Raw genomic sequence first — 12272 nt, forward strand, 5'->3', positions numbered from 1 at the left:
GGCATTTTATTTACTTAGTATAGGCAAGGAAATGGGATTTTGTAAAACAACCATAAATAAATGCTGCCTACTTACATTGGCTATCTTTTTCATTTCTTAAAGATTGTAGGTTTATTTCTGTTCTGCTTATTTCTAGTGATGGAGAATCTAGCCTTGAGATGATGTAAAGCTGTATGTTCTTAGAAACAAAAGAAAAGCACTACTATAAATTAACGGTTCTCTTGTATCATATAGTGGGTGTTAGTAATCGCTAATATTCAAGGTCATTGAAGAATAATTACCACCAAATTGATACTATATAATGTGTTCCCTTTTTTAATGACAATTCTAGTGTCCACAGTAACAATTAGTTCATGTTTACCTTTATTTAAAAATCTATTACTATAGATTATAGAAGTTGTCTTGGATGTAGTTAATTATCATTCCTTGAATGCTGTAATGTTTGTGTATTTATGTTAATAAACATTTTGGTTTTTTTGTTTTTTTTTTTTACTCATCAGTTAGATATTATACAGCAAGAATATATTAATGATTATGGTCTGATCCAAATTGAACTAACAAAGGCTGCATTTGGCTGCTTTGGTAACTGGCTTGCAACAGTGGAACAGCGGCAAGAAAAGGAAACTGAGCTTGAATTGCAAATGAAACTGTGGATGTATAATAAGAAAACACAAGGGTAATACTATCTGTGTAGCCACTTAATTTCAAAGTATAAAATATTTCACTTCCCATTTTACGGTTTCAGTTGTCTTTAAGATGTTTCATCTTGACAAGGTTTAGATTTAGAGATACGGGAGAGGTGTTATTCTAATAAAACCTTTAAGCTTTTTGCTCTGAGAAAGCATTGGTGTCCTCTAAATCATAATGTCATCTCATAATGAATAAAGACACATGGAAAAGTGACACCTCCTCAAGGGCATAATACCAAATTCTAGACAAATCCAGGATTAGAATCCAAATGTTCCCTTGCACTTCCATAAACAGCATACTGCCTTTGGAAAAGAGGGAGTATAGGTAGAAGTGTAGCGTAGTATAGTGTAGCGTGGATGTTGTGATTAGATAAGGAATCCACTCTCGTACTCTAGCTATAATAACCATTTATCAAATCTTTGCTGTGTGCCAAGAACTTGGCTTAGAGCTTTGTACCCATTGTCTTACTCTTCAAAAGAACACTGTAAGATAAGCCTGTTGTCTATATTTTATAGGTGAGGAAATAGGCCCAGAGAGATTAAGTGGTTGTCCCTAGTCACTGTTTTTATAACTTGTGCTCTTTTAAAATCACAACCCTATGCCGCCTTGATGTTCTTTTAAGAACACAGTCCTAGTTATCTTTAATTCATAGCATTGCCCTCTAAGCTCGAAACAAGCTTTAACAGGTCATTTAGGTGACTAAAAATAGTAAATAATGACCAGCCAGTTTGACTAAGTAGTTTCCTGTCTGTTTTTCCTTGGCCCAAGTGGGGTGTTTCACAGCCATTCCATTTTTTATTTTCAAAAGTAGGCAGGAATCTGGGTTCTATACAAGTTCCTGCAGAGTTTGATACAGTAGGCTTTTGAGTACCAGTGATTGGTGACCTGTTTTATCCTCATTTTGTACCGGTGGGTTGACTAGTACACATAATGTTCTCTAAAGTTACAAAAGGGCAAAGGTGATATATTAGAACTCTTTGCATCCTGTGGCCATTAAAGGTAGAGCACTCAATTGTTTGTCATTCTAGGTGATTATCAGTTGCCTGTTGTTCAAGATGCTATTGTAAAATGTACAGCATGTCAGAAATTCTTCTATACATCACTTTGTCCTCATGCAAGAATAAATTTGTGGTTTCCTTCCCGCTAGGTTTATCCTTAACACTAAGATTAACATGCCACACGAAGACTGCATTACAGCTCTCTGTTTCTGCAATGCGGAAAAATCTGAACAGCCCACCTTGGTTACAGCTAGCAAAGATGGTTACTTCAAAGTGTGGATATTAACAGATGACTCTGATATATACAGTACGTGAATTAAATATGTTATGTTTAAAGTGTGCACAATTTTAGGAATTAATTTCTTTTTCTCATGACTTGTATCCATCCTGGGAGGACATTTTCTGCTTTATTGAATTCTACAGGATATTGCTTAATTTTAATAGATTTAAGAGATTGCATTTTACATGCCTTTTTCCTCAAATCTGTTCTTTTTAAATGGCATTCTTGATTAATCATGTGCTGATTATTCTGGTTTTTTAGGGTAAAGTAAAAGGGGCTTTTACCAAGAGTCCTTTCATTCCTCCACTAGAGGGAGGTCAAGGTCTCCAGGAGAGGGCATAAATTTCAAAACAGTCAGATTTTGTAGCAATTCTGACTTAAAGAAGTTGTGGGGAACAGGTTTTTTTGTTTTGTGTCTTTGTTTCTTTTTTATTTTATTTTTTATTTGTGTGTATATCTTTGTTTCTTTGTTTCTTAATCCCTACTGCTTATAATGTTCCTTGTTTAGCAGTCTTTCTTTAACAGTGGGGGATACATTCCAAGAGCCCCCCCCCCGCCCCCGCGCCACCGCCCCAGCTGATGCCTGAAACTGCAGATAGTACCGAACCCTATATATACTGTTTTTCCTATACATACATATAGGAATAAATTAATTTATAAGTTAGGCACAGTAAGAGGTTAATAACTAATAATAGAATGATTACAATAATATACTATAATAAAAGTTAAGTGAATATGTGTGTGCTCTGTCTCTGCCTTTCTCTGTCTTTCAGAATATCTTTTTGTACTGTACTCAGCTATTTTCAGACCTCAGTTGACCCCCGGGAACTGAAACCACAGAAAGTGAACCCTCAGATAACGGGAGACTAGGGGGAACTACTGTAGCATTCTCTAGCATTTACACAATTTCTGAACATTATGGCTTATATTTCCACAGAAAAAGCTGTTGGCTGGACCTGTGACTTTGTTGGTAGTTATCACAAATATCAAGCAACTAACTGTTGTTTCTCCGAAGATGGTTCTTTACTAGCCGTTAGTTTTGAGGAAATAGTCACAATATGGGATTCCATAACATGGGAACTTAAATGTACATTTTGCCAACGAGCTGGGAAAATAAGGTAGGTAAATCATTTGGGAAGTATGTAGTGCTATTTTTTAACTTGTTTAAGCAAGTCTTAAAACTTCAGTAGTCATTTATGCCCTCTCCAAAAGTAGCCTGAAGGTCAGTGGGGCAAGCTGAAAAGCCAAAAATGCTGGAAAGCCAAAAATTCTGAGTTCACAAAGTGTGCCAACATTTCTGAAATTCAGGTTAACATTTAACTCTTGGCCTACATATTTTTTCTTTGGAATACTTTCATGGATGTGCTGAATGATAACAGAAGCCATACATAAGCCTCAGGGGATCCAAACCTTCTTATTTTCGGTGTATTCCCATAAAAACCATGTTATGTGCCAACCTCATCGTTTCTGAGAGGCGCAGGGGAAAGTAGCAGAAGCATTTTCAGGTAGTTGGTCCTGAGAACGGAATCAGATGCCTACTGAGATCGTCTCTAATTGCCAGCAAGTCTGATTCTGAATTTACTTTGTAAAACTTTCTTCAGAATTGAAATTGCAAGTTTTCTTCTTCTCAGTAAATAAAATAGGATTTTTGTCAGATGACTTTGTACATTTGATGTACATTTTCTCTGTTACATGTTCATTGGTATACTGCACAGTGTGTTAAAGAATTGGTCATCCGATCTATTTTCCTAAAGAAATAGTTAAACCCTTCCTTTTGTACTCCTTAGACACTTTTTTCTTCAGGATAATTATAAACAAAAACATACGTGTCTATATTAAAATCTGCATCACATAGAACTAATACAGCCGCTGGAAGCCTGCAGTTCTTTGTAACTGAATTTGATAGAACTGACTGTTGCTAACTTCCTTGTGGTTTTAATCTAGGCACCTTTGCTTTGGGAGATTGACATGTTCAAAGTATCTACTTGGTGCTACTGAAAATGGCATTCTTTGCTGTTGGAATCTGCTGAGTTGTGCATGTAAGATTTTTTTTACTCTAAAGTGATCTAGCAAAGCGCATAGGGAGTTGACATTAAACTTTGGCATTTTAGGACTTAGGGATCATATCATCAGGTCTGTACTTGGAATAGTCAGTTTTTTACATGACATATTATACCACCAAAATTTGGAATACTGAGCCTGTAATAGACATTATTTATTAACTGCTTAATTGTTGGTAAGTCGTCTTCCATTATCCTTACCTTTTCCTACTGTTTTTAGTGTGTGTGACTTTCTGATGCCCTCTACATCCCCATCCTCATAACAATTTGAATAATTTTCTGCTCATTTTTAATGCTTACTAATCTGCCTTACCCCAACAACTTAAATTCAAATGTAATCTATCACAGTCCTAACAAATGTGAACATTTTACCCATTTGAGTGTATGTTTGGAAGGCATAGTAGTTGCTTATTAAATGAATGTGTGTGGTAACTTTTTTCAGTATTCTTTACAGTTAACTCTGGTTAACATACTATCCACATTTAGCAGCATCAGAAAAGCACTAGACATAAATTTCAATGAAATAATAATCTTTTCATAGTTTGTACAAGGAGCGCTAAAGTTCCAGTGTGTTTTTCTTTCGGCCTCTCACTTTAGTGCAGCCTTCCACAGATCGTTTCAGTGTGTCTCCATGTGTGTTAGTTGGAAGCATAAGATTCCTCTTCCTAAGAATAATAGAAGTTTTTTAAAGCTTTTGGTAAATCTTTCCTCAGAAGTGAATCACCTTTTTTTTTCCCCCTCAGTGGAGTGGAATGCAAAATTAAATGTTAGAGTTATGGAACCTGATCCTAATTCAGAGAATATTGCAGCAATCTCTCAGTCTTCAGTGGGTTCAGACTGTAAGTACAAACCACACTTTGTAGTAAGAGAATATCTATGACCTAAGTTTTCTTCTTAATATAATTTGAGTCAAACTTGCCTTCAAATCAGATGTTAATTGGAAGCCATTTTGCTTGAGGCACGGCCCTTCCTTGCCCTAACACTTTGTCATTGTGTAAGTCCATACTTAGTTCTAGGAGAGCTCCAATACGTTTCTTATTTTTCCACAAGCCAGTTCCTACTCAGTCTTTAAAATTCAGGAGATTTTACCACTTTGACACATTCCCAACTGCCCCTGAGAAGCTTTAATTGGTCATCCTCTGTGTTCTTGAAGCAGTTTCTACATATCTCATTTCTAGTACTTACAGACAAAATACTACTGTGGTTTCTGTCTTCTGCAGTAGGCCCTGGCCTCTGGAGCAGCAATTCTTCTTTCTCTTTTTCATCCTCATAGCCCTCATTCCTAACCTGCCTGGCCCATAGTAGGCACACAGTAGATACCTCTTGAATCAGCCTAAAACAGTCATGACTTGGGCCAGTTACTCAATGGGGTGAGTCCCAGGATTAGTGTGATCTGCCAGTCTAAGGCTAGAACTAACCTTTTCAGGCAAAATGTTATTGTCTCTTTGTTTTTTTCCTCTAGTGTTTGTATTTAAACCTAGTGAGCCAAGGCCATTGTATATTCAAAAGGGTATCTCCAGAGAGGAAGTCCAGTGGGGAGTGTTTGTTCCACGAGATGTCCCTGAATCTTTCACCTCAGAAGCTTACCAGTGGCTAAATAGATCCCAGTTTTACTTCCTAACAAAATCACAGGTAACTGCCCCCCTCAAAAAAGGCAATCGCTTTGTACATGGAATTTTAGACTAATAGCCCATGACTGTTGGTGTGAGTTTGTTCTAGGTGAAATAACTTCATTAAAGGATTATTTCCTCAAAAATTAGGTCTAATATGCCCAGTACAGCAGTATTATTAATGTAAATGTATTATCATTTTACCCCACACCTTTGAGGTTCCTTAGGTATTGCTTGCATTAACTCTGTGACAGCAAAGAAGCAGAAGACAACTAAAATACTTCAAATTGCGTAAATGTTTTTTGTTTTTTTTATTTTAGTGTTTGATTTGCAGTTTTTAAAATGGTGGCTTGAGTTTGGTCTGTCAGTTATTTTTTATTCATTTCCATTTCTTAAGTATCTCTCAGACATAATCTTGTAACTCTCATAGTGGTTATTAAATAGGTTTAAATCTTTTATTCCTTTTCTATTGTCAAATATATATATCAAAATGAAAAATTTGACCTTCCCATTTTTTAACACCCTGTAACACCTTGTTTAGATTTGCACTCTACAGTTTGTCTTTTGTATCGTTAATTGATCTCTCTTTTCAGAGTTTATTGACATTCAGTACAAAGTCTCCAGAAGAAAAACTCACACCAACAAGCAAACAGGTATGTTTTAGCCATTCATAGCAGGATGCATTGCCTACCTGAAAGGATACAATTACCTTTTAGAAGTCGACTATGAGAAAAATATTTCACTTGACCCTAAAATGGAATTAGAAGTCATATACTTATAAACTGGTATGTCTCTCTTGAAAGTTTTAGTGCTCTTTTAAAATTGTTTTAATTTATAATATCGGTAACATGCTTCTGATTTAAAGAGTCAAATATTTTTACAAGGCTCTTCAGAAAAAACTCCATCACCACTACCATTACCCTCAAAGACAATCACTCTCAAATCTTTTAGCTGAAGTTTTTTTTAACTCTGAATCTCTAAGAAATCTCTAAGAAATGTTTATATTTCTAATTATAGATTTTTCAGATTTAGGTATTATCTGTTAACTCTGATCTATTGAAGCTGAATTTTTAGCCCTTTTTTACATCAGCACTGCTTGCATATACACAACACACACTTTCCCTACTTGTCCCCCAATTTTCCCCATATGGGTAAATGTTAAATAGGTTAGTTTAGTAGTCATTGTCATAGCTGTATTAACACAATTCATAGCCAAGCCATGTAGTAGTAATAGGCAGATTGTTTTTCCTTTTGTGACCAAGTTTTTATTTTCTCTGGAGTTAATGATTGCCTTCTTTTTTCATTTGCTTAGTTTTCTATTCTCATGTAATTCAACCCAAATTCTGCTCAAGTTGTATAAGTGTTCTCTGAGTGTTTTCAGATACCTTAAGTATTTTTTCAAGTCATGAAGGATTATTTCCAAGAGCCTTCTGACTGTCTTCAGTCTGGACTGATTGCTCTGGAAACCTGCTACAGAGTAGTCATCCTAGGATCTATATTCACCATCATCTGGGGATTTATTTGACCTCTACTCTATTAGTGGCATAGTTTTTCTCTTTCTTTGGTCACTCCCTCGTTTTGGTGAAGCATTCTTTTAGTGCATTGGAGGTCAATTGAAGACCTTGCATGTTTGGAAATGTTTTTATTCTCTTTCACTTGATTATTATAGAGTTGTAGGTTGAAAATCATTCTTGCAGAACTTTGACATTATTGTCCTATTATTTTCTAATTTCCAGTATTACTAGAAGTTCAATACCATTCTTATTCTTGTTCCTTCATCTGTAACTTGGCTTGTTTATTTTCCTTTGAAACTCATTGGATTAATTCAATAATTTTTTTGTTATTTACTGTATGCCAGGGACCATTCTAGACCCTTGGGATACAGTAGTGAGAAAAGTAGTCAAGTCCCTATAAATTTGTGGTATTCACAGTCCACCAGAAGATCGAGACAGTAAACAACATGCATTAAGTAAAATATGGAATAGAGAAGGTGGTAAGAATTACGGTGGGGTGGGGGATAGATGAAAAGATGGCATGCATGGGATGCAGCTTATCATTTTAAACAGGGAAGTCTAGGTAGGCCTTTTTGAAAAGATTCTGACTTTTTATCTGAGTTACATATAGGGCCCCTTGGAGGGTTTTGAGTAGAGAACTAAGGAGGAGCTAATTACTTCTTTCCCTGTATTTTCTCTATTTTCTAGAACTCCTATTATTTAGTGCTGGACCTTCTAAAATGGTTCTCTATGATTCTTATTGTTTTACCTATTTTTTGTTTGTTTTCTGGAAGATTTCTTCATCTTTATCATCACATCTTTTTTTCTTTTTCATGGTCTGTTTCCATCACATTTTTGTTTGGTTTTGGTTTGTTTTGGTTGCTGCCGTTCATCTAGAGGTTTTCATCAGAGTCTGATGATTCTTGACTGTCTTTGGATTTAAAAGTGGGTTAAAAAGCCACTTGGAAGTTCTCTGCCTGTGCAGAACTTATCCCCTGGCTTCCACTATGTGAGCTAATTTATTGAGACAATCTCAAATGTCATTACAATTGACCCTTGAGCAACATAGAGATTGAAAACCTATGTATAACTTTTGACTTCCCAGAACTTAATCTGAAGCCTTACCAATAACAGTTATTTGTGTTATATGTGTTATATACTGTATTCTTACAACAAAGTAAGCTAGAGGGAAAAAAAAATGTTAAGAAAATCATAAGGAGGCTGGGCACAGTGGTTCATGCCTGTAATCCCAGCACTTAGCGAGGCCGGGGCAGGTGGATCACTTGAGGTCAGGAGTTCAAGACCAGCCTGGCCAACATGGCAAAACCCCATCTCTACTAAAAATACAAAAATTAGCCTGACGTGGTGGTGCACACCTGTAATCCCACCTACTCGAGGGGCTGAGGCAGGAGAATCACTTGAACCTGGGAGGTAGAGGTTGCAGTGAGCCCAGGTCATACCTCTGTACTCCAGCCTGGGTGACAGAACTAGACTCCGTCTCAAAAAAAATAAAAAATACTGTAAGGAAAAGAAAAATATGTTTATTCATTAAGTGGAAATAGATCATCACAAAGGTCTTCATCCTTATCTTCACATCAAGTAGGCTAAGGAAGAAAAGGGGTTGATACTGCCATCTCAGCTCTGGCAGAAATAGAATAAACTTGACATAGCCGTGTTATTCGAACCCTTGTTATTCCAAGGTCAGCTGTATCTTTAGGTTTTACTTAGGCTGGTCAAATTAACCATATAAAATTCTTCTGCGTTCTTGCCTGAAGGACTTAGACCTGCCTGCCAGTGTTCTGAGAACCCCCTAATGAAGTACAACTGCCTAGATATGAAGATACCACCACCACCGCCACCACTGCTACCCATACCCAGCCTAAAGACCTAGAGCCCTCTGCTGTGGCTCAGGAGGAGCTGTAGCAATCTGGGTGCTTTCTAAATAGACTTTTGACCAGCCCATCTGGTTTGTCTAGTCCCATTTTCACCCCACATGCAGAGTTACTATTATTACCAACTCCTGAGCATGTGCAGGATTCTGTAGTATGAACTGGGATGCTTGGCTTTCCCTACAGCCAGCTTAGAATTGTGCTTTCTCAGCTCTACTGAGCTCAATACCATCCTTCAGCCTGCTCTCCAGCTTCCAACATGTTACTGTTGAGGCCTTTTCCCTCATTTTCTATCATTGTGAGTATGTGCCCTTCGAAAACCCTTTTGCTGTCATTTTTGTGGGATTTGGTGAAGAACTAGTGGTAAATGCATGTTTTATTCTGTCATCTAAGTGTCCACTGTTAGCTCTTCTCATAAGTGCGATGCTAGGCCTCAGCTGCTTTCTCAGTGAAATGAGAGAATCATACTAGCTGGATAATTTGTAAAATCCCTTTCCTCACAGACTTATGATTCTGTAGTACTTACTGTTAAGTCAAAAGCAGTTCTTCCTTTCTTCTGAAATAATTTCCCTTTGTCTTAAATCCTTATAGCTGCTAGCAGAAGAAAGTCTTCCCACAACCCCATTTTATTTCATATTGGGAAAACACAGGCAACTGCAGGATGAAAAATTAAATGAAACTTTAGAGAATGAGCTGGTACAACTACCCTTAACAGAAAACATACCTGCAGTTAGTGAGGTAAGTAATTATGAAAGCAAACCATGTGAAACACATTAAATGCACTTAAAGCACCCGAAGCTGGAGTTTTGACACAGTCAATCTGTAATTTGTATGCTGTACAACTTTAATACCCAAATAAATAACTAACAACAAACTGAATAAGTTAACCTTGTGATCTGGGATTGTTTTGGCCTGGATCTGGGGTAGGGGTAGAGGTGGTTGTTGGCATAAATGTAGGAAGGTAGAAATGCATTTTTCTTTGGTTTGGCTTTTGTATGGGGAAAGCTTTTTCACATTTCACTCTTGGCATTTACAATAAAAGGGCCTCCGTGAGGACACTGTAGGAACAGACTGCGGTGGAGGATAACCATTTTAACTGGAACTCTGTTTTCTGTTTGACTCCAGCTTCTTCACACTCCAGCCCATGTCCTGCCATCTGCTGCTTTCCTGTGCTCCATGTTTGTAAATTCATTGCTGCTGTCTAAAGAGACTAAGAGGTAAAGCAGTTCTTAAGACAGGTTTAGATGCACTGTTTTGGGAAACAGGATGGTTTGTGTTTATCCTTTTTTAGAATATTCTTCCACGTATTTCTTTTATTTCATAAATTAAAACCGATTTAAAGGCTATAGGATTATTAAGTCAAGTAAAATATATTGAAAATAAGTTTCAAAAAAGATCTTTGTGTGTTCTAAGGGTTTGGTACATAATTTAAAATTATACTTTTGTAAATTCACCTGCTCTTTTATAAATAACCCATAATTTTTAAAGTGTACTTAGTAAGAAAAGTCTTCATTTACTTTGTATGGTATTTCTACATAGGTGTCAAATTAGAAAGTTACTGTTTAGAAACTTTTTTTAATAGTGTTTTTTTATTCTGTTATTGTTAAAGTGCTAAAGAAATTCCTGAAGATGTAGATATGGAAGAAGAAAAAGAAAGTGAAGATTCAGACGAAGAAAATGATTTTATCAAAAAGGTCCAGGATACAAATAACACAGGTTTAGGAGAGGACATTATACATCAGTTGTCAAAATCTGAAGAAAAAGAACTGAGAAAATTTAGGAAAATAGACTACAGCTGGATAGCTGCCCTTTAGGCCTTGGAGATGGGGAGGATTCTTGGACTTTGTGTGTCTGATTGTATGTTGATATTCCAAAAACATCTATTTTAATGTTATTTCTGTTCTAAAAACAAGATAATAAATATTAAGCTTTGCTTTTTAAAAAAAACATAATATGAACATGGATTTGCATCATGCTTTAGAGTTACTGGATCATTGGTATACCACATCATCTCATTTTTTTATTTTGAGTCACACGTCAGCCTTATAAAACAAGTAGGTATTTTCTTCACAGGTGATACAGGAGAACTGAGACTTGAACTGTACAGCATATGTCCCCTTAGCTGCAGTTTGGAGATACGAAAAGTTTTGAAAATTAAAAGTCTTTGTTGATATAATTGTCTTAAGTTTAACACTGAAATTCATTTGGTGGCCAAATATGACCTGAGCTGGAGTGAGGTTTCTTTAGTCCTGATTTATTCCTCTTAGTGTATTTATTTCTCTTAGAGAAATTTAGAGACAAGTTGATTATGTGGTGTTCCACAAACCTCACTGAGGGTATTATGTAGTAACATGGGCTGCCTAAAATTCTGAATTCAGATCATCTGGCCCAAAGTCCCGTTGCTAGTAGAAAACGATCCAAATCCCCTGTTTCATGTTAAAGCAGTGACGCTACTACATCTTAACCACCTAGCATTTTGAGTTTTCCACTTACCTAACGTACTTCTGTAAAATTTATATTTAAAAGCACAAAAAACAAAGTGTTTGTAAGAGCACATCTCAATGAATGTTCACAAAAATTGCTGCAAATGGCTTTTTAGTTTGTGCTGTAGACCAAATGTTTGTGCACCCCCTAAAATTCAAATGTTGGAATCTAATCCTCAATGTGGTATTTGGAGATGGGGCCTTTAGGAGATGATTAGGTCATGAGACGGGAGCCTTTGTGAATAGAATAAATGCCATTATAAAAGAGATTCTGGAGAGCTTCTTTAGGCCCGTTCTAATATGTGGGGACACAGCAAGAAGAAAACCATCGGAACGATGAGGTGGAGCCTCACCAAACAGCAAATCTGGTGCCTTTTTGTTAGACTTTCCGGCTTCCAGAACTGAGACCTAAGTTTCTGTTTATAAGCCACCTAGTCTGTAGCATCCTAAACAGACTTAAAATGTTTTTGAATCACTATTTATATAAAATCTTAACTTTTTTTTTTCAAGCCCCCAACTCCCACCTGAGACTCTAAAGTAGCTGGAACTACAGGCACCACCACGCCTGGCTAATTTTTTAATTTTTTGTAGAGATGTCTTGCTATGTTGTCCAGGCTAGTCTCGAACTCTTTGACCTCTAGCGATCCTCCCACCTCGGCTACATTTTTAAAAAATAAGCTGCATTGAGATTTGAGATGTAACAAAGCATACAAGTCATGCATTTAAAGAGGACAATTTAGTGGTTTTTAATACATTCAGGGTTGCACAC

General features: G+C 36.5%; 1 protein-coding gene across 1 annotated transcript in view; it reads left to right on the forward strand.

Moving 5' to 3' along the window:
• Window positions 1–10967, forward strand: part of WDR75 (WD repeat domain 75) — a 37104-nt gene extending 26137 nt beyond the window's left edge. Inside the window, exons 12-21 of the mRNA XM_001106363.5 lie at window positions 501–676; window positions 1838–1995; window positions 2906–3086; window positions 3913–4007; window positions 4772–4867; window positions 5491–5660; window positions 6232–6291; window positions 9612–9758; window positions 10146–10237; window positions 10630–10967. Coding sequence (XP_001106363.3) covers window positions 501–676; window positions 1838–1995; window positions 2906–3086; window positions 3913–4007; window positions 4772–4867; window positions 5491–5660; window positions 6232–6291; window positions 9612–9758; window positions 10146–10237; window positions 10630–10834 — 1380 coding nt within the window. The 3' untranslated portion in view covers window positions 10835–10967. The remainder of the gene's footprint in view (window positions 1–500; window positions 677–1837; window positions 1996–2905; window positions 3087–3912; window positions 4008–4771; window positions 4868–5490; window positions 5661–6231; window positions 6292–9611; window positions 9759–10145; window positions 10238–10629) is intronic.
• Window positions 10968–12272: the final 1305 nt, after the last annotated feature.

This window comes from Macaca mulatta, chromosome 12, assembly GCF_049350105.2.
Source record: "Macaca mulatta isolate MMU2019108-1 chromosome 12, T2T-MMU8v2.0, whole genome shotgun sequence".
NCBI lineage: Eukaryota > Metazoa > Chordata > Mammalia > Primates > Cercopithecidae > Macaca > Macaca mulatta.